The 19,480-nt window shown below is 37.2% G+C and overlaps 1 protein-coding gene across 1 annotated transcript in view; it reads left to right on the top strand.

Moving 5' to 3' along the window:
* The first annotated feature begins 6 nt into the window (after positions 1–6).
* The window catches only part of BICC1 (BicC family RNA binding protein 1), a 324,759-nt gene continuing 305,285 nt past the window's right edge, over positions 7–19,480 (top strand). Inside the window, exon 1 of the mRNA XM_011953455.1 lies at positions 7–73. Coding sequence (XP_011808845.1) covers positions 64–73 — 10 coding nt within the window. The 5' untranslated portion in view covers positions 7–63. The remainder of the gene's footprint in view (positions 74–19,480) is intronic.

Raw genomic sequence — 19,480 nt, 5'->3', positions numbered from 1 at the left:
ACCCTGCACAGCCCGGAGTGGAGCGAGGAGCGCTTCCGCGTGGACAGGAAGAAACTTGAGGCCATGTTACAAGGTAGGCATCCCCCGTGTTCTCGGACTCCCCAACTGAGCCTCCAACTCCTTCTCCGACATCCCCACCGCGCGTCTCGGCGCCAGCTGCTCCAGCCTACGGCCGGTTTAGCTCCAGGCCCGCTCTCCCGCGGAGCCGGAGGACACCCAGAGACTGGAGACTTCGCGGGACTCCCCACCCTTCCACGCCTCTCAGGTTTCCAGGCGCTGGGGGCCCTGTGCGAACTTGACCGGCTTCAGAAAAGCCGAAGGCCGAGTTTGTACTGGCGCGCCCAAGTTGCGTTCTGGACTTTGGAGATGCCAACTTTAGCCCGGATACCTGGGCTGTGCCATCCGGACCACTCCGGCCGCACAGAGTATGCGTGACCCTCCCCATGCCCTGGCAGCCTCGAGTTCTGTCTCTCGCAGTCTGTTTCACTCGCTCCCCTTGTCAGTATCCACTTCCTCCAGCTGAGGGGCCTTGTCTCGCTATTGGGAAACACTCTGCAGATGTCAAGGCTTAAGACAGGAGCTCCCGCCCCCACCCCTGTGGTCAAGGAGGGCCAGGATGGGGGTGAGCAGCCAAAGCGAGGGGAGTGTGGAGGCAGTGCTCCTGTGTTTGAGGACAGTGTTCATCTCTTGACAGGCTTTTAAAACACATCTTGAGTTACATTCAGTCCATAAAAATCTTCCGATGCTATGGGTGTCTGACTTTGTCTTTCACAACTTAGAATTATTTTTAACTCTTTAATTTCTTTGGGACTTTCCCAGGCAGAAAATCTTCAACCATACTGGACCGAAAACAGATTCTGATTTATAATGCGAGTATTGGAGTGAACGTCAAAACGTCCAAGGTCATTTTGACCTTTCTTAAAACCGATAATTACTAGCCTACCTGTAGCCACCGATGTGGCTCATTTCCCACATCCAAAGAGAGAAATGAGTTAGTTTGAATGACTGTTATTCTTAAAATACGTGTACAGTACCAGGCATTAGTCTCACTTAGGGCGCTGGTGAAGATGCATTCAGTAGCTAGTGTTCTTTTATCACGGGAGAGTTTGGAGCTTTTCAAACTTTCTTTGTGGTTTTATGCATAACTTACTTTGACTTTATCAGTCAATGCATCGCAGTCTGGGAACGATTTAGCCCTCGGTGGAGATGCAGTGGCTTTTTAGAACAATTAAGCAGGTTATTTTAAGAGAGAACAACATGTTTTCCAAAACAATAACTTGGTGGAAACAAATAGCAAGAGTGTTTGGCAGGCGTTTTTTGGATGTGCTACAGGCTTTCCTCCCTTGTTGCTTATTTTTATTGATAAACATCCCTGATGTGTGTCATGTCTTTGTCTCTCCCCTTCCCTCTCTTTTTTTCTCAAATTATGTAACTTTTGAGGAGAGTTACTTCTGTGATAAACTCTTCAAGTAAGACTGTAATAAGACAGATTTGGAAATTAAAGCTCCAGTTGCATTTCAGCAACTCAGTTTAGTTATTTTGTCTGTTCTGTGGTTCTATTTGTCTAGTTTCTTTATGATTATAAGACAAATATTAAATTTATGTGAGGCGTATATTGTGAGATCGTTTGGAATGAACTGATAGTAGCACATACTCATCCTTTTATCAACCAGCTTTCAGTTTTCTACATGAGTTTGGAGTGATATGAAAGAATGATCTGTTTCACCTGCGCACAAACAAGTAAGGACAGTGATGTCAGCTTCTGGGAAGTTCAAGTGTATAATCTGAGCTTTATAAGTGGATTTCCTTTTTTGAATAACTCATTTTCACTTTGAATAAAATGAAATTTTTGAAAATTTGAAGGCCCTTTTGTATTAACAGATGTGATATTACGACCTGAGATGGTTTGAAATTTCTTTGCAGTAATAAAGCTTCTTTTTCAGAAAGTCTTAACATCTCTTAAACAACCGATATACAGTCATGCATTGCTTAACGACTACGACTAGGATACGTTCTTAGAAATGTGTCCTTAGGCATTTTCATTGTGCAAACATCATGGAGTGTAGTTACACAAACCTAGACTGTGTAGCCTGTTACACCTACTACCTAGGCTGTATGGTATAGTCTATTGCGCCTAGGCTACAAATAATGTTACTAGGCTACAAGGCATGTTACTGTACCCAATACTGTAGACAGTTGTGGCACAGTGGTATTTGTGTATCTAAATATATCTAAACATTGAAAAGGTAATGTATTATGTTACTATGGCTATGACATCACTAGGCGATAGAAATTTTTCAGCTTCATTATAATCTTGTGGGACCATTGTAGTATATGTGATTAGTTGTTGACCAAAACGCAAGTGTGAGCACTGGGATCACTAATACCTGGGTTCAAAACCCTGTAGGATCTTAGGAAGTTGCTGGGCCTCTCTCTGCCTTCAGTTTGCCCATCTGTAGAATGGAGCTGATACTAGGACATTTTCTCTTAGGGTTTTGGGAGAATCGAAAGAGATGATGCCTAACAAAGCTAACATTTGCCCACAGTGTTTGGTCAATGATAAGAACTTAATAAATATCTGTTATTAATAATAGATATTGTATCATGGATTAAAAGGATTTCCAGTGCCTACCACAGTGTATGAAATATAGTATATACTCAGTAAATAGTTGGGAAACAAAATAATTTTGCAAGTTCATAATTGCAGAAGTAAAATAGAAACTAAAGAGGTAAGTCTGTCAAGTCAATAAGCATTCTAGTATTGTTAGATATTCTTGGGTGGAAAGCTTTTTGTTTGAGAAGTGCCAAGTAAGTAAAGTCTATATTTGAGTTTTGAATTATTGTGAATTTGGTTGTGCTATTTTTGTATTTACAATTGACTTAAAATGGGTACAGGTTTCCAATTTAAATTAGGATAAATAAGATTATCTGCCTTTAAGTATTCAGAGTGCAATTTGGTGATTGTAATGCTTGGAATTTGTTTCCAGAGAGACTGTCCTGGGGGCAAGTTAATCTTTAATGAGTTGTATTTTTATTAGTAGAGAAATTCTTCTACGCAGTGGACCAAAAATTCGGTGAGGTTAATATGGGCAATAGGGTAGTAGTCAAATAAATGAAATACCGTTCTTAGATGATCATTGAAACTTAAAAGAATTGTTACAGATAAAAACCACCAGGCCAATAATGTAGGGAAATATCACTGTTTTTTCTTGTTTTTTAACTGGTGGGTTGGGGTCTAATAACTACTTCGAAACAACCATGCAGAGTATCTGATGTTTTTGCTGTAAATGAAGATGATCAGTTTTATTAGTTTACAGTTTTATAAATGGAAATTTATTTTCAAGTTTAGGTTTTTGATGGGTGTTGCAAGCCTTGGAATGAATATCATAGACAGCATTTTTAATGATAAAGAAAATCCTTGTATAATTTCTTTATTACTGATCTTCAAATGTAAATTTCATACATCATGTGAAATAATAGTATTGATTTATTTAAGTCAATTAAATTTTAGTTAAAGTTATGAGTTACATATCATAACTCACATTAACTCAAATGTGAATTATCAGGGAGGGAAGGGAGGAGAGTGTTATAGCAGAAAGTCTGGGAGAAAGTTGGAAATAACTGAGTCAAGAGAATCAGAGATACAGTCTTGTTGTTTGCCAGAGTACTGAGGCAATCACAGGGTTCCTATATTAATACTTTTCTTTTTAAAAGTATTTTCTTTGTAAAAACATATATGTGTACTATAAAATTAAAAATTCCCACATATAACACAGCACTTCAAAGTATTAAAAAAAAACAAATTCCCACATAAAATTCAGAAGCATAGGCATTTTCAAAGTTTGGGAATCCCTTCTTTCAGTAGAGAAAGTAGTGAGTGTTAAAAAGTGGGACCTATAGTGGGGAGGAATGGCCTATTTTCATGAAAGGAGATTGACATCTGGTGGGGTTTTATGATACCTGCTGCCAAAGACTTTAAGAACCATGTTGCATTTTTGCAGTGATAGGCAGAACTGGAGTCATTTGCTACTGCTTGGTTGAGTAGCAGAGTTAGCCACTAAAACAGAGGTTGCTGTACATCACTGATTAACAGTAGGAGCAGCAACTATGTTATCTCTTTAATTCAGCAAACTTTAGTGGATTTTTAAAATGATTTGATGAACAGATAATAGTTTAGATTTTTTTCATGAGAGTGGAAAGAAATATGAAGCCAAAAATGTATGAAAATGGAGGAGTACTGAAAGTGAAGATATAGAGTAAAGCTTAAATAAACAGAGTTTTCTTTTTTTTTTTTTTTTTTTTTTCGGAGTCTCGCTGTGTCGCCCAGGCTGGAGTGCTGTGGCCGGATCTCAGCTCACTGCAAGCTCCGCCTCCCGGGTTCACGCCATTCTCCTGCCTCAGCCTCCCGGGTAGCTGGGACTACAGGCGCCGCCACCTCGGCCGGCTAGTGTTTTTTTATAGTTTTTAGTGGAGACGGGGTTTCACCGTGTTAGCCAGGATGGTCTCGATCTCCTGACCTCGTGATCCGCCCGTCTCGGCCTCCCAAAGTGCTGGGATTACAGGCTTGAGCCACCGCGCCCGGCCAATAAACAGAGTTTTCTAGCTAATGCTTGATCAAGGCTAATAAACGGCAAAAACAAATCAAATAAGTTTATGAGCTTAGAGATTAAGAGCACAGGGCTCTGGGCCAAATCTAGATTTGAATCTTGATGCTACATTTTAATAGGGAGCTTGGGAGAATCTATCACTTGCGACCTCATTTCTCGAATGGGGCAGTTAATGGTAGTACTTACCTCCTGAGGTAGTTTTGACAATGAAGAGGAAAAAGGTGTATGTAAGCCATCCCAGTGCTGGCAACATAGGAAATGCTGAATAAACTAATAACAATATTCACTGTAAATCACTATGTATAAAATGCACATTCTTATATTGATCATGAAAATCAAGTATATTGGAAACTTTAGTTTGGTCTTAAATTATCTTGTGATTAATGAGCAGGCACAGCTATCTAAATATTATTATTGGCCTTCCTGGCAGCTTGCCATGTGTTGAGTATACTTGTAAAGGTGGGTGGGTAAACATTAAGTAAAGCTCCATTAGACATGAGTGTGGAATTCTAGATTTTGCTCAGGATGAGGGCTTTTCACCCTTTTTAGTTGTAAATTGTTCTTGCTTTGAGTGTTTTTCATTCTTTGGTCCTGAGCCATTCACTTCTAGTATGGTTTACTAAAGACTAGCAGCAAAATCAGTTAATCTCTCTTCTAGTTGTAAGTTGCTCTGAATTTGAGTCATTCACTGGTGTGTAGAAAGAAGCTTTTTCGAAGAAAATACTCTGCCTGGGTTAACATGTTTCATTAGCTCACCTGTAAAATGGGGATAATAATAGTCCCACTTTATGGGGGTATTGCGAACACTGAGTGTGGGAATGTATGTAAAATGCTTAGCTCAGTGCTAGGTTCATGGTGCTTAATAAACATCAGTTCAGATGCAGCAGTACTGTCTCACGTGATGGATAAAGATTTCAAAACACTAGAAAGCAAATGCTTGCCAAGTCTTTTTTTCTTTTTTCTTCTAATTGCATGTGAATCCTTTGCGTGTGTGTATGGGGGTGTGTTTGATGTGTTTTAGTGAAAGTCTTCCTCAAAAAATTAGAAAAGTTTGTTACAACAATTTACTTGAGCCAGAGAGCATAGTTGAAATTGAAATTGCTTTATAGGTTAAGTGAAAAAACACATCAGAGGTTGTGTAGCTTGGCAGTAAAGAGCCCAGGAGCTGCTTTCAGACTAACTTGGATTGAGGAGATCCTCACTTCGCTTCTTATACAGTTCCGTGAGGATGCCCTGAGAGGGGCAGTAAAACCTCACGCTCACGGGCATGAAGCAAGCACTCTCAGTCAATGTTATCTCTATGAAGACCTGGGGGGTTTTGGTGAAGTTGATCATTGATGAATACATAGCTAGAGACGTTTGTTGTACCAATGACTTTTACAGGCAAGAATGTATTTGGCTGCGACTAACAGGAAACCTGACACAGAGTGGCTTAAACAAGCCAGAGGTTTGTCTTTCTCACCTAATGAGAAGTCTGGGGCTAAGCAGTCCAGGCTCCAAGAGCTGCTCAAGGACATCAGGAGCCCAGTGTCTTCCCTCTTCCCTGCCTCCACCATCTTCAGCCTGTGACTAAGTTGCCTTATTTTTGCACTGCGGCTGTAGCTGTGTCTTGAGGTGTGTCTGTAGTTTATGCAGGTAAAAGGCGGAAGAACAAAAATTATTTTCTCTTAGAGATTTTTCCTTTTTATGTGACAAGGAATTCTCTCTCCTGGAACTTCCATCTGTACTTCTTTGGCCACCTTTTGCTACAAGAGACTCTGGGAATGTATCTTCTTTTTCCAGCCTCAGTAGTGGAAGTAGGCAAAGAAAAAGGGGATCAGAATGGACGCTGAATATTTTACCCCATATTTTCCTCACAGTGGGCAAAGTGAAGGAGCTTTGGGACCCAAAATTGCAAATTGTGACTGACGCCAAAGCGTACCTGTTTCAGACACTTCGGACTGTGCTGATAATCCGTAGGAACTTATATTGTTCAGTAACAGTATATATCAGTAGAATTTCTTTCTTTCTTTTTTTAAATTATAATTTTTTTTTCATCAAGCAGCCCCTGAACCAGAATAGGTTCTGAGAGGCCCCCTAGAATTTCTTGCTTGGCATAGTCCAGAAATAAACCTAAATACCAAAGAGGAAACCAACTTTGATCATCTAAAGCTCTTCTCATCTTGTTACTCCTTTTATGAACAGAACCTAGGGCCACTGAGTACTGAAACTATCTCTAAAAATTCTCCATTGTTTTCTCCATGTCAATTTTTTTTTCCATATAAAATTACATGGTACAATAAAAATGCTGATTTCACTTTTTATTACCTTAAGATATCCTTTCTGTCCTCCTTCCTCCTACCTTCCACACATGTCAGATTTCTTTTAGAGTTGACAGGTTCAGTGTAGTTTATGCCTCGCCCTTTTGGTTTTTCATAGATTGGTCACTTAGGTATAATCTGGCCAACAAAGCCAGAATTTGTTCAAAATCATTTTGGAGACAGTTTGATAGAATTATCATCCCATGTTTTTGTCTTTTGAAATTGTCTAAAATGGTGAGCTAATAAAATAAACCAGTTGACTCATTCTTAGTTCATTTTAAGATACAGTTCTTACTTAAAAAAATACATAGGGTAATAGTGGCCATATATATTCCTTTATATGAAATACTTAATAAACTACTAGGAATGAGGCCCAATTTTAATGCTAATTTATAGTGGTTTTGGTGTGTAGGGATGATCTTGGCAAGAAAATCTTGTTATGCTGCAAAAGCCACCAAATTCAATGTCTAATCCTTGTACTACCATCTGGGGAAGTCTCCAAAGAGCACAAAGCCATTGTAGAAACATTGTGGGTGCTATACATTTGTAAATCCTTTTCCTACCTGTCAGGCTATTAATAACTGTGGATGATGAAAGCATTTGTATTTGTAAAAAGTATTAAGTCATGTTCCCATTTATGATGCTGACATATAAAAAGATAACATTTAACACTTTCTAGGTATCAGGTGGTTTCCTGTTATAGTGAAAATGATAAACCACATATTAGTCTGTATATTGAGTTGATCTGGAGCTTAACTGTATCTCTTATATAGAAAGGTGATTAAACATAGGATTTGAAAATTAGTCGTTGCTGTTTTTTCCCCCTTGATTTTAAAAGTAATTCAAACCTATATAGAATACTTGAAAGTATAAACATATATAAAAAAGAAAAACCAAAAGTCATCCCTAACTCCAGAATCCAGCAATAACCACTGATGATATTTTAGGATTTTTTTTCCTGGTCTTTTGAAAATATGCCTACACATAATTTATTTTTGCCATGCATATTGAGTTTGTACCATATGTCAGGTGCAGTGTTGAGCTTTGGAGATGCAGATGAAACCAAAAGAGTTACTGGCCCTACCCTTCTGTGACTAAAATTCTACACCGGGATCATACCTCCTATCTTTTTCACTTAGCGTTGAATCATAAGTATTTTCTGTCTCATTAAAGGTTCATGAAGAACATGGTTTCAAATGTCTATATAATTCTCTTGTTGTAGTATACTTTGTTTAAACACTACAACATTCTAGAATATTTTTAGGTGGCCAGACAGTGGAATCAGCCCAGTGTTTCTACTCAAGACTGTCCAGGATTCAGATCCTGATTCTATCATTTATTAGCTGTGTGGCCTGGGACAAATTAATAACTCATTTAGCCCAGGCTTCTCATCTCTAAAATGGAGATAGAAAATATCTATCTTCTAGGTTGTGAGGATTAGAAATACCGTATCCACAAGTGCCAGGTGCGGAGCAGGTACTCAAGATATGGCAGATGATAAATATTTAGCCCACTGTCCCAACCACTTCTGCCTAAAAACCTTTTACACATTTTTGATTATTCTCATAGGAAAAACCTTATTAGTGAAATTTTGCGGAGCAAAGGACATGGAAATTTTAAGGTTCCTGATCAATTCTGCAGAATTATTTTCTGGGAAGTTTTGCAGGTTAGGCAGAAGAGACAACAAATCTGCAGGGTATCTGCTCCTTATACTTAAGGCTCCCACAGTCCATTATTAGAAAGCAGTTGAATTACCAACATAGAGTTAGATCTCTGTTTTGCCTTTTTCACTGAAAAGTTTAAGTGAATTTTATCTTACCTGCTTAGCGTGTCTGTGGATCAATATTTTTTAAAAGTTGTGGGCATGAAAATCCCCTGGGGAATTTTTTTTTTTTCCTTTTTTGAGGGGTAGACTCTGGGCTTCCCTCTCAGATTCCAGCTTTGTAGGTTTGAAAGTGGTGTTGGCAGGATTGGCATTTTGAAAAGAATCCTGTGACCCTAATGGAGATGGTCCCAGGATCACACTTTGAGAAACATTGCAAGGTGGTTAGAGGATGGTGAAATCACTGAAGTTAAGAATCATTTCTTTTCTTTTTTTGATTTCCTTTACGCTTGAAGCTAGTACTTTTTCCACATTATTAAACCATCTTGAAGAATTTTAGTCTGGGAAAGTAACTTATAACTGACATGTCGTTTATAGTGGCTTGTTGTAAGGGACTTGGGGGAGGAGCATAAATCTGTATATTCTTGGAGAGGGCAATATTGTCATATTGCACAGTAGGCTCACAATGCATTGTTTTCCTGCAGACTCCCACTAAGTTAGGCATAATAGATACCTATGTAATATATTATGAAATAATTTAAATACACACTTTTTATTGTAGAAATTTTAAAAGCAATATGAGGAAGGTTTTAAAAAGAAAAATAATCATCAGTAATCTCACCATCCTAACAACCATTTTCATTTTTCTGCCTTGAATTAGAGTTTATGTAGTTGCTCATATAGTATTTACTGCTTTGTATTCAGCATTTTAATCTCTTAAATGTTTTCTGTATTTCTAAGCAGTTTTCAGAATTAAAATTCTGTGGTTGAATACATTTGGTTGAAAAAAATTTTTTATAGTTATGAACTACCTTATAATGAACGTAATTACATAGCTTTTTTTTCTTTGTGACTATATTCTGAGGAAGAAATTTGAGGAATCTGAGTACTGAAGAATGATGGTAATTGCAAAAGCAGCAGCCAATTTGTATTGATCTCTTACTTTGTGTGAGGCATTGTCCTTGGTGATTTATGCCTGTGTGGTCATCTCAGCCACAACTCATGAGATACAGATGCCCATTGGGATCTGTATTTTACAGGGAAAAAAAAAAGCTATAAACATTTTAAATTTGGAGCTCTGCTTTCCTCTTGGAATTCCAAGTAGATATAGTTTTCTTCTTAGGGTTGTTGTAAGGTCTATACTTTTGTATGTTGTGGAGATGTATCATAGCTGAGTTTAGGATGACAAATCACCCTCCACAATAGGTTACGTTGCTTCTTTTTTTAAAATTATACTTTAAGTTCTAGGGTACATGTACACAACATGCAGGTTTGTTGTATATGTATATATGCGTCATGTTGGTGTGCTGCACGCATTAACTTGTCATTTACGTTAGGTATATCTCCTAATGTTATCCCTGCCCTCTCCCCCCACCCCATGACAGGCCCCAGTGTGTGATGTTCCCCACCCTGTGTCCAAATGTTCTCATTGTTCAATTCCCACCTATGAGTGAGAACATGCAGTGTTTGTTTTACTGTCCTTGCGATAGTTTGCTGAGAATTATGATTTCCATCTTCATCTATGTCCTACAAGGACATGTCCTTCGTCGTGTCCTACAAAAAGGACATGAACTCATGCTTTTTACGGTTGCATAGTATTCCATGGTGTATATGTGCCACATTTTCTTAATCCAGTCTGTTATTGGTGGACATTTGGGTTGGTTCCAAGTCTTTGCTATTTTGAATAGTGCCGCAATAAACATACGTGTACATGTGTCTTTATAGCAGAATGATTTATAATCCTTTGGGTATATACCCAGAAATGGGATGACTGGTTCAAATGGTATTTCCAGTTCTAGATCCTTGAGGAATCGCCACACTGTCTTCAGCAATGGTTGAACTAGTTTACAGTCCCAGCAACAGTGTAAAAGTCTTCCTATTTCTCCACATCCTCTCCAGCACCTGTTGTTTCCTGACTTTTTAATGACCGCCATTCTGACTGGTGTGAGATGGTATCTCATTGTGGTTTTTATTTGCATTTCTCTGATGGCGAGTGATGATGAGCATTTTTTCATGTGTCTGTTGGCTGCATAAATGTCTTCTTTTGAGAAGTGTCTGTTCATATCCTTCACCCCCTTTTTGATGGGGTTGTTTTTTTCTTGTAAATTTGTTTAAGTTCTTTGTAGATTCTGGATATCAGGACTTTGTCAGATGGGTAGATTGTAAAAATTTTCTCCCATTCTGTAGGTTGCCTATTCACTCTGATGGTAGTTTCTTTTGCTGTGCAGAAGCTCTTTGATTAGATCCCATTTGTCAATTTTGGCTTTTGTTACCATTGCTTTTGGTGTTTTAGTCATGAAGTCCTTGCCCATGCCTATGGCCTGGATGGTATTGCCTAGGTTTTCTTCTAGGGTTTTTACGGTTTTAGGTCTAACATTTAAGTCTTTAATCCGTCTTGAATTAATTTTTGTATAAGGTATGAGGAAGGGATCCAGTTTCAGCTTTCTCCATATGGCTAGCCAGTTTTCCCAGCACCATTTATTAAACAGGGAATCCTTTCCCCATTTCTTGTTTTTGTCAGGCTTATCAAAAATCAGATGGTTGTAGATATAGACCAAGGGAACAGAACAGAGCCCTCAGAAATAATACCACACATCTACATTGCTTCTTGAGTGCCCTGCTGAAATGCAGAGGATCTTGGTGTCAGGCTCAGGGCTGGGTTGGAATTCTCAGTGAGAATGCAGGTGTTCCAAAGCTCTGCCTTCTACTAGCTTTGGTTATGTTTTCTCAGTTTCTCCCTTTACAAAACAGAATAATAATATGTCTCATGTAGGGTTATGATAACAGTTGTAAGGCTGGCACACAATTGGTGCCCTGTAAATAGTTCATATTTTTCAAATTCGTATTCTGTTCCTCTGTGGAATCTGGCCCAGAGCTGTGAAAATATCTGGACTGTGTTTATAGAATAAATGACCCATGATGGATCTGGATTAAAAAGTTTGTTTCATTTTGGGCTAGCGGACCTGGCATTGGTCTCCTGGAATGGAGCTTTAAAGCAAAGTCACGTGCTCTGCCTTAGGAAATGCCAAACACTTCTGCCTCACCCAAGTAAGGCAGAGCAGTTCTCCATAAGCAAGATGATCTGTCTTCACCCTCAATCTAGGGAGTATGTAGAATGTTTTACTTCTAGTGATAGTACATTAGTGTGGAGTTTTCAGTGAGGATATGCAAAACAATTCAAGTGAGGTTAGTGTTAATTATATTTGTATCTAATTTGGATTAGTTTTATAAATTGAAATTTATCAAAATTAATATAATTTCAGTTTATTTCATTGCAGTCATTGAATTATCTTGTTCTTAGAATAATACATCTCTAGATACTTGTTTAAATGTGATTTCAAAGCATCTCAGATAAGAGATAATCAATTCTCAAAAATAAGAATAGCCTTTTATGTTAGCTTGCTCACTGCACTAAGATTATCATTCAGTTATTTTGAATTAGAGGGAAATAAACCACTTCTGTCCACAGAATGTTGATTAGAAGTCAGGTGTCCTGAGTTCATGACCCAGTCTTGCCACCAACTTGGCCACCTTGGACAACCTCTCAGGGTTTTGGATTAGATGCCCCTTAGAATCTCTTTCAGTTCCAGTATTCCAGATCTTCTGCACAGCAAACAATACAAACCCAATAGTACTTTGAACGTGGTGTTAGAAGCTGAGTTAGTTCTCCATACATGAGTATCTTTGATAGGGATTCGCCTTGATCTATACCACACCTGAGCATTCACAGCAAATGGGAAATGTGGTAGAAAGAGGATAGTTGAAGTGTGTCTTGGCTTTGGAGAGGCAAGTGCTCGTCAGACAGCTAACCACACTCTGTTTTCTAACATCTTGGCAGTCAAATATGCAACACCCTGAATTCTGTGGGCTAGATCTTAGCTAATTTAAGGTTTTCTACAGTAATTGAGCAGAGCTTACAGTGTAAATCATAGTTGAGACTTGTTGGTGTTAACATACTGTACTAGATAAACAACAGATTTTATGCTTCCTCAAGTAGGATCTTTTTGTCACATTTTCCTTTTCCTCTGCTAATATGTCCAGTTATCAAGCTTCATGTGCCAGGATTGCCATCTAGCATCTAAACCACTAGAGTTGCAGAGCAGGAAAATGTAATGTTGTGCATTAGGGTAAAATTTCAATAAAAAATAAAGACATCTGTATCTGTCCAGATTTCAAGTATTTTAACACTTGTTTTAATTGCTTGTTGATTATTGAGAACTAACACAGTATTTCTCTTATTCTGCACAGAAGACCACTAGATCTTGAATTATCTACGTTCTGAATCGGTCCCTTTATCATATTGTGAGTTTTTTTTTTTTTTTTTTGTTAAAAGCATCACTTGAAGGCAATATTTTGATAAGATTTTATCTTTTTAAATTATTTCATATAATGATTTAACTTCAAGCAAGAGAAATGTGCGTTTGGCTTGAATGTTGTAGGGGGAATCATGTAAAGGAATGTTTATTTTAATTGGGGGGAATTTTTTTTAAATTAAAACATTTTATATGGGAAAAGGAAAGCTGAGATTATCATAGAGCTATAGAGTTTTCTTTCGGGGATCTATAATTTACTAAAACATTGTTGGCACTTATTACCTACACAGAAAGATTATCTTCAAAATTTTTATTTACTATCAGTAAATGAATGTCTGAGATGTATTACCTAAGTAAAGCATATTTGACCAAGTCAAAAAACTGGGCTTTAGCAACAAAACATTATAAAAATGGATCTGAATTTTAAAAGTTTTGCATAAATGATTAGCTTTCAAGCTTGTGAAAGTTTTTTTTTTCCATTTTAAATCATTTGGGACTAGTGAGGCCATCTACGATGGGAAATTGTTGCATGGATTAGGCAAAAATCATGAGTGCATATTATGGGACTGCAGAATTAAATGAGGCCCTTTACCTTTAAAAGGAATATAATCCAGTGGAAGAGAGGAAACCTATCTGTATTTATTAATAGAAAACAAGAGGAGATCACATAGAGTAAGGCCCTGATTAATGTACATCATAGCCTGGGTCACGTACCTCCACCCCACAAGACCAAGAAGCGAAATGAGGGAATTGAAGAATCAAATAGAAAAAGGCAAAGCCAATACAATGATGCACTATTTAGTTTGTTACTTCTGAGGATGACTACTCCTTCTGGTGAGGCCCTAAATTGTCCACCTATGGGATTAAAAGGAGAGGCATTTGTCAGCTTCTGTTCCCTCTTTGAGGAGAGTCAAGGGTTGCCTTCTGGGGCCTGCGTTTCCTGCGATTCTGGGTTAATACACTTAAGACGTACACCCATAGGCATCCAACAAGCTCCTAGGGAAGGAATAAAGAAGTATGTTTAGTGTAAGATTGAGATGAGACATTGTTACCCCAAAGTGGGTTGATACCTATGCAGAACTGTTTACTGTAGCCTTGCTGGAATCAGAGATGAAGGTGAGATGGTATATAAGATTGTGTGTCCAGTACTATGTCTTTATATACTTTAAATGCAAACAAAATTCAGAAAGGGAGAGGTGGAAATGGATGCTTAAGATATTTTATACATTTGTTCTAAATCAAAGAAACTTCCTTACTGTAAATTCTTGGTGTAGAGAATGCTTTATGAGATTACAAAAATAAGCCTGTCTGCAGTCAGCAAGATGGAGGAATAGGAAGCACCAGACTTCTACCCCTGCAGAAACATTGATTTAACAATATATGGTCCCATAAGGCCTGTATGAGAAGGCCAGAAATCAGTTATAAAGTCACAGAACTCCAGTTTAAAACCAAGAACCACGATTTTGAAACAGGTAAGAAAAACTGTTTCATTTCATTGGAGTCAGCCCCTTCCCCAAGCCACCACAGCTAATGATGAGGAAGAAAGGTCCAGTGACTGGTTTCTCCCTTGGGAGAAAAAGAGTAAAATGGAATTATGTCCAGTGTTCTGGCTTTTTGAGACTACTCAAGTGATAGGTTTCTGCCTTGCTTGACTTGGAGTACTGATGAGGAATAGACATACTTTGGATGCCTGGGGGCTGCTGAGAACAAGAGAGCTCAGCGGTTGGTGGCAGCACCAAAATACCCGTAGTACTGCAGACAGACACCAGAGGGTGCAGGAGACTACAGACTCCTGAAAAAGAAACCAGCAAACCTATTCTGGTTGTGAAATTACACACATAGGCTCAGAAAAAAATCATCTCTGTAAAAGGTTTGAGAGACCGCCATAATCTCTAGCTGACCTGATTGGTGAAGGTCTTTTTCCATCCAAAACCAGTCTGTAAAGACTGGAAGAGGTGACTGTTTATTCAAATACAAAAATTACAACAAAATATAAGGCACACAAAGAAACGGAAAATATGGCCCAATCAGACGAACAAAATAAGTCTCCATAAACTGACCCCAAAGAAATAGAGATCTATGAATTATCTGACAAATAGTTTAAAAGGAACATTTTAAATTAGTTCAGTGGAGGAAAACATATACAATGAAACTGTGAATAAAATGAGAATATCAATTAAGAGATAGAAACGGTAAAGATCCAAACAGGAATTCTAAATAACCAAACAGGAATTCTGAAGCTGAAGAATACAGTAACTGATTTGAAAAAAAAAGTTACTATAGGGGATCAATAGCAGACTTTATTAAGCAGGAAAAAGAATCAGCAAACTCAAAGACAGGTCATTTGAAATTATTGAGTCAGAGGAATAAAAAGGAAAAGGAAAAATGAAGAAAGCCTAAGGGACTTATGGGACACCATGAAGTGAAACAATAAATGCATTATAGGAATTTCAGAAGAAGAATATAGAGGAAATGAGGGACAGAATATTTTTCAAACTACAATAGCCAAAACCTTCCAAATGTGAAAAAGGAAATAGATATCCAAATTTAAGAAGCTCAAAGGACTACAGTCATGATGAAACTAAAGAAATTCACACTAAGACACATTATAATCAAACTTTCCAAAAACAAAAATCTTAAGGGCAGCAGGAGAAAGGCAATGTGGTGTATACAGAGACTTTCCATAAGAATATCATCGATTTCTCAGTGGAAGCATCACAGGACAGAGTGGAATGAGATTATATGAAGGATCTTCAAAAAGTTCATGGACAGTATATATTATGAAAAAACTATGCATGGATTTCAAACATTCTTTAACACTAAAATAAACTTCTGCTAATTTGGATAAGACATCAGTTTGAAAAGAGTCCCCATCCAGAGCAACATGTATTCTGCTATCATTGAGGCAAGAACAAATATCAAATTTATGGTGAAGCATGGTGCAAGAATGGTGAAATTATTGATACTTTACAAAAAGTTTATGGGGTTAGTATGCCTAAGAACTCAGCTGCTTTCAACTCATTTTAAGAAGGGATGAGATGATTATCAAGATTGAGGCCCGTGGCAGCAGATAATCCACATCAATTTATGAGGAAAAAATTCATCTTATTCATGCCTTAACTGAAGAAGAGCAGCAATTAACAACAGAAGCAATAGCCAAATACTATATGCATCTCAGTTGGTTTAGCTTACACAAATCTGACTAAAAAAATCAAAGCTGAACAAACTTTCCACTGAATGGTTGCCAAAACTGTTATGCTTAGATTAGCTGCACACAAGAGCTTTCAGTGAAAAATTCAAACAATTGGCATCAAGATCCTGAAGCATTTCTTGAAACAATTGTAACAGCAGATGAAACATGGCTTTACCAGTACAATCCTGAAGACAAAGCACAATCAAAGCAGTGGGTATCAAGAGGGGCACCCGGTCAAGAGAAAAAGTCATGGCAACAGTTTTATGAGATATTCAAGGCATTTTGCTTGTTGACTTTCTGGAGGATCAAAAGAAAATAACATCTTCCTCCATCTCAAAAAAATAAAAAAAGAAAGAAAATAACGTCTGCTTATTATGAGAGTATTTTGAGAAACCCAAAGCTTTAGAAGAAAAGCGCCTGGGAAAGCTTCATCAGCAAGTTGTTCTGCACTGTGACAGTGCTTCTGCCATTCCTCTCATCAAACAGGGACAAATTGTAAATAATTTCCATGGGGAATCATTAGGCATCTACCTTACAATTGTGATTTATTCCTTTTGACTTCTTTTTGTCTCCTAATTTAAAAATGTCTTTAAAGGGTATCCATTTTTCTTCACTTAATAGTGTAAAAAAGACTGCATTGACATGGCTAAGTTCCTAGGACCCCCAATTCTTTAGTGATGTACTAAATGGTTGATATAATCACTTACAAGAGTACTGGAACTTTTTGGGGCTTATGATGAGAAATAAAGTTCATATTTTTAATTTTTATCTTTTAATTCAATTTTCCATGAAAATTTTGACATCCCCCTCATCTATAAAGTGCTGAAGGACAAAATAAAAAGTGACAACCAAGAATAGTATATATGGCAAGACTTTTAAAAGTAAAGAATAAATAAAGACCTTTCTAGATAAACAAGCGAGGAATTAATTACCATTATGCCTGCTTTTTAAGAATTGTTGAAGGGAGTTTTTCAGGTTGAAACAAAGGGATACTCGACAGTAACATGAAAGGATATGGAAATATAAAGCTCTCTGGTGAAATACTCATGGAAGATGCACCAGAAATAATGAGAAAGAAAGAAAAACGTGTCACTACAGAAGAATCAATGAAATAGAAAGGAAGGCAGCAAGAGATGCAAAAGTGGACAAAACCACTACCAGCCATATAGAACACAATTAAATTATAATAGTAAGTTCTTACCTATCAGTAATTACTTTAAATGTAAATTGATTAAATTCCCCAGTCTAAAGACACAGAATGGCTGAATGGATTAAAAAAGAACAAGATCCAACTATATGCTGTCTACAAGACACTTTAGATATAAAGACATACACAGACTGAAAGTAAAAGGATGGAAAAAAGTTATTCCGTGCAAATGGTAACTCAAAGAGATCAGAGGTATTCTTGTTTATATCAGACAAAAATAGACTTTATAGAAAATTGTCAGTAGGTAAAGGAGGACATTAAGTCTCCCATTACCCAAGATAGCAGATTGGAGGTATTGCCAGCATGCCTCTCCCACTCAGACAAAGTAGTGTATAGAAATTAATGCTCTGAACTTTTTTTTTTGCAAGAAGCAACATAGGAACTTAACAGAAAAACAAAGGAACTACAGACCATTTGAAAGAAACAGTGGACAGCAGCCTATAACTGTGAACCAGACAGAAAATCCCCACAGGAAACACTGAACCTGCTCACACAGCAAGCATATCACTACTACAACAAGCGTCTGAGAAAAACATCACACAAAGATTTTGTGTAACCAAGAAACTCATACAGAGTCTTCACCACTGAAAGCATCTGGAGCCAAAGCTGGGTGACAATAAATTATAAACATTAAAGTCACACCCACAAGGGGAATAAAATAAATAAAAACCCCAGTTAAATGAAAAATAAATTCAAAAATAATGAGAAGAAATAGTCTACCCAAATTAGAAGGAACCAGAAAAATAATTCTGGCAATATGAAAAAACAGGGTTCTGTAACACCTCCCAAAAACCACACTAACTCTCTAGTAGTGGATTCAAACCAAGATTAATTCTTTGAAATACCAGTTAAAAATTCAAAAGGTTGATTATTAATTTACTCAAGGAGATACAAGATAAAGGAAAAAACCAACACAAATTAAAAAAAAATTAGGATATCAATGACATTTTTTTTTAAGAGATAGATATTTTAAAAGAAAAGCAGTCAGAACTTCCAGAAATGAAAGACACACTTAGGGTACTACAAAATGCAGTGGAAAGTGTTAATAATACACTAGATTAAGTAGAAGAAACATTTTCAGAGCTTGAAGACAAGGCTTTCAAATTAACACAATCAGACAAAAATAAAGAAAAAAGATTTAAAAGAAACAAAGTCTCCAAGAAATATTGGATTATACAAACCAGCCAAACAAAGAATTACAGATTTTCCTGAGGGAGCGGAAAAAAAAGTTTGGAAAACCTATTTAAGGGAATAATTGAGGAAAACTTCCCTGGCCTTGCTAAAAATGTAGATATCCAAGTAAAAGAAGCTTAAAGAAGTCCTGGAAGACTCGTTACAAAAAGGACATCACCAAAGAACATAGTCATCAGATTATCTAAAGTTAACGTGAAGGAAATAATTCTAAGAACAGTGAGACAAAGCGTCAGGTAACCTATGAAGGAAAACTTATCAGGCCAGCAGCAGACTTCTCAGCAGAAACCTTACAAACCAGAAGAGATTGGGGTCATTTTTTAGTCTCCTTAAACAGAGTAACTGTCAGTCAAGAATTTTGTATCCAGCAAAACTAAGTCTCCTAAATGAAGGAGAAATAAAATCTTTCTCAGACAAGCAAATGCTGAGGGAATTTGTCAATACTAGACCAGTGCTACCAGACATGCTAAAAGGAGTTCTAAATCTTGAAAGAAAAGATTGATACAAACCAGGATAGAAACTTGTGAAACATAAAATTCACAAGGCTTATAAAACAATAACACAATGAAGAAAAGAAAGTATCTCAGTAACAATCAACATTATGACTGGAATAGTACCTCACATCTCAATACTAACATTGAATGGAGATGGTCTAAGTGCTCCATTTAAAGATACAGATTGGCAAAATGAATAAAATTGTCACAAACCTAATATCTGGTGTCTTCAGGAGACACACCTAACACATAAGGATTCTTATAGACTCAGGGAAAGGGGTAGAAAAAGATATTTCATGCAAACGGAAACCAAAAGCAAGCAAGAATAACTATTCTTATCAGATAAAACAGAC

The sequence above is a fragment of the Colobus angolensis genome, unplaced genomic scaffold (assembly GCF_000951035.1).
Source record: "Colobus angolensis palliatus isolate OR3802 unplaced genomic scaffold, Cang.pa_1.0 Scaffold361, whole genome shotgun sequence".
NCBI lineage: Eukaryota > Metazoa > Chordata > Mammalia > Primates > Cercopithecidae > Colobus > Colobus angolensis.
Note: the sequence above shows the minus strand (reverse complement) of the source record. Positions and strands in the feature narration are given on the sequence as shown.